The 3,307-nt window shown below is 43.0% G+C and overlaps 1 protein-coding gene across 5 annotated transcripts in view; it reads left to right on the top strand.

Annotated features, from left to right (window-relative positions):
* Positions 1-3,307, top strand: part of Kif13a (kinesin family member 13A) — a 209,194-nt gene that overhangs the window by 95,761 nt on the left and 110,126 nt on the right. For all 5 annotated transcript variants that reach the window (XM_029570387.1, XM_029570383.1, XM_029570384.1 and 2 more), the window contains exon 4: positions 3,173-3,233. In XM_029570387.1, coding sequence (XP_029426247.1) covers positions 3,173-3,233 — 61 coding nt within the window. The remainder of the gene's footprint in view (positions 1-3,172; positions 3,234-3,307) is intronic.

The raw sequence follows: 3,307 nt of genomic DNA, 5'->3' as shown, positions 1-3,307 counted from the left end.
AGGACCCAGGTTTGATTCCCAGCACCCACTTGGCGGCTAAAAACTGTCCTTAACTCCAGTTCCAGGGGAATGCGAAGCCCTCTTCTGACCTCCGCTGTGGCATTGCACAACACGAGTGCACTCACATAACATGCAGGCAATACACTTATACATATAAAATAAAAATAATTTTTTTAAAATAATAAAATATTTTTTAAAAACAAATTTCACGAAGGAAATGCAGATGAATTTTTTATGCCTTTTATTAGAAATCACTTCAAAGAGTTAACTGTTCAAAATGGAAAGTGCTGCAGAATTTGCTACCGTTCTTCCTCACAGGTCAACCCTCCGATTTGGGGTGGGTCTCATTTTAGGTAGCATTCCTGCACATGTAAATCAGTGGATCTTGAACCTCAGTGTGTAGAATACCAAGCTGTTACAGTTTGTGGTAGGTGTGAAAGCTTAACTTACAGAAATGAATGATTGTGTCGCTGTATAAGAGCTGCTAAAAATACTCATGACAATGCAGTGAGGGCTCTTCAGAATCAGAAAACAGCCTCTACTGTCCATTTACAGCCAAGAGGAGAGCTGGCTGAGGTGGACCAGAAAGGCAGAGGCCCTAGGAGCGAAAGTGAAGTGATCAGATGCCATGGAAGGGGGATTATGGTATCTCCTTTTCTGGAAATGTTTAAAAACAAGGCATATCTGCATCTCTTGGGAGAAGTGCTGAAGCTTAGTCCCGCCCAGAGGCAGGAAGATTAACTGGATTATGCCTGTGTGGTCTTTTGAGTCATTGGAGGAACCCTCGCAGGCTGTAAATATTCCTTACTTTGTTGGCTGGAACTATTGCTTCATAGCTGTTTATTTGAAACTTGGTTATTATAAGCCTAGTGTGATTGTGTATCAAAACTGAATTTGAATCTGGTGTTGATGGTATAAGTTATGTATCTTGCATATGGATAAATCAATATGTAGTGATAAGACTATTGTGACTAAAGTTAGTCTTTTGGTGTGTGTGTGTGTGTGTGTGTGTGTGTGTGTGAGAGAGAGAGAGAGAGAGAGAGAGAGAGAGAGAGAGAAGGTATATGTGTGAGTGTAGTGTATGTGCATGTGTGTGTGCATGATTATGTACCAGAGGCCCGAGCATCCCCTATCACCCCACCTTATCCCTTTGAGACTAGATCTCACTGAACTTGAAGCTAGGCTGGTGACAAGCAAACTCCAGCAATCCTTCTGACTCTGCCCCTCCTCCCATGCTGGAGTTACAGGTGCATATGGCCACACCCAGCTTTTTGTATGGATTATGGGGATTTGAACTTAGACCCTTCATGCTTGCACAGCCTAAGCGCACTCTTACCCTAGCCTAAGTTAGTCTTTTATTATGTAAAAAGTAACTGCTTCCCTGCCAGATTTAAGTTCCATTAGTCATTCTAAATCATTCCAAACAACAAACATTGCAGGCTTCAAAGTCTAATTAGATTTGGTGTCTTCCTTCAAGGAACTTAGAGTACAAGTGGAGTCTTTTTTTAAAGCATAGATCATCCAGGTGTGTCCAACCTGCATCCCAGAATAGCTATGTATGTGACCCAACACATCTGTTGATAACAGTATCATGTCACAATGTCAAAAGGATGGACACCCTTGATTATGTCACGATTGGTGGAAAATAAAATACTTGGGATAGGAGCCGTGGAAGGATTAAACAGTGTTGTGAGATTTCAGAGAGGGGAAAGGGAATTCCTTTGGTTTTTTTTCTAAGGAATGCTTCTTAGAAGAAGAATGCATTGACCTGGGCTTCAAAATATGAAGCAGTTTGAAGGGTGGGAGTGAAGAAAGGGGCAAGAACAGGGTGGAAGGAGCTGTGCCTAGTCATCCCGGGAAAGAGCAAGTTCCGCTGGGACAAGAGAGGCCTGGGGAACCAGCTGGGGAGGAGCTGGGAAGTCTCAATGCCTGGCTGAGCATTGGTGGACTTGGCCCAGAGATCATTCCTTCAAATGATCCCAGTGCAATGGACTGCAGGAAAGTAAAAGCCCCAGCAAGGAGCCCAGACAGGCTGCAAGGTCAAAGGGGCCAGGGTTTGCTAGGCTATACCCAGAAACACTAATTTGAAAGTGTGTTAATAAATGTTTCCCCCTCCCTAAATGAGTTGGAAGAAATAAGTCAAATAACTGAGTGAGTTTCTTCACTGGAGGACTTTTAAAAAGCGTATTTATTTTTATTTTATGTGTATGAGTGTTTGCCTGCATATATGTATGTGTACCACATTTATGTCTGGTGCCTGCAGAAGTCAGAGGAGAGCATCAGATCTCTTGGAACTACAGCTAGTTGGTTGTAAGCTGTCGTGTGGGTGCTGGGAACTAAACTAGGGTCCTCTGCAAGAGCAGCCAAGTCTCTTAACCGCCAAGCCATGTTGGAGAACTTTTCAGAGCTTTAATATTGAGCAGTGCGTTGAGAATCTGAAAAGGGTTGTTAGTGTGTGTACTGTTTCCAACGGGATTTGATCTTTCTTCATGGACTGTCTCATGAAACTACTGTCCCTCGGAACGCACTTTGGCAACACTTTTCTATGCGTTTGATGATAATGACTGGAGCACAGTTGGTGGTGTGGGGAAATAGTGGTTAGATGTGAGTTCTTCTATGGTCAGCATTCTGTGGCCATTCCAGAGTTAGTGCCTGCAGGAGCAGATGGTTGACTCATTGGCAGCACTCGGACAGAGTCTGCATGTTTGAGACAGGGAAAATGGTTCAAGATTGTGAATTGCAGTGGTGGGGGGAGCATGTCTGGGGGTGTGAGCTTCACTGTGCTAGAAATACTGTGCATAGCTGGGAGAAGGAAAAATTATCAATTTAACGTGACTTGAGACGGTATGGGAGAACCAACCAGAAGGTTTCAGGGGACACTAGGGGACTTGCCAGTGTGTGTGTGTGTGTGTGTGTGTGTGTGTGTGTGTTTCTTATTAAATGTATTTTTTTAACGTGCGTGGTTGCTATGTCTGCCTGTTTGAACTCTGGATAAATAATAGTTTTCATATAAATTGACTCCAACGCAGGAAAGGTTGCATTAACCCCATGGCAGTTTTCTTCATCAGAAAGAAATGGTAGAGAGCCTCTTCTCACCTTCAGTGACCATTTCCCACCCGATTTGCCCACCAGGAGTTAATTCTTCAGTTTAATATTCTGTTCTTTCATTCAGGTATTTGCCTTTGATTATTGCTTTTGGTCCATGGATGAATCGAACACCACAAAATATGCTGGTAAGTTGGCATTTTCATTTGGGCCTCTGGCCTCATCCGTTATATCTATTTTCTTTAATTATTCTGGAGTTTTG

The sequence above is a fragment of the Nannospalax galili genome, unplaced genomic scaffold, assembly GCF_000622305.1.
Source record: "Nannospalax galili isolate Female #2095 unplaced genomic scaffold, S.galili_v1.0 scaffold923, whole genome shotgun sequence".
Classification (NCBI taxonomy): Eukaryota; Metazoa; Chordata; class Mammalia; order Rodentia; family Spalacidae; genus Nannospalax; species Nannospalax galili.
This window is presented reverse-complemented; position numbering and strand designations above follow the sequence as displayed.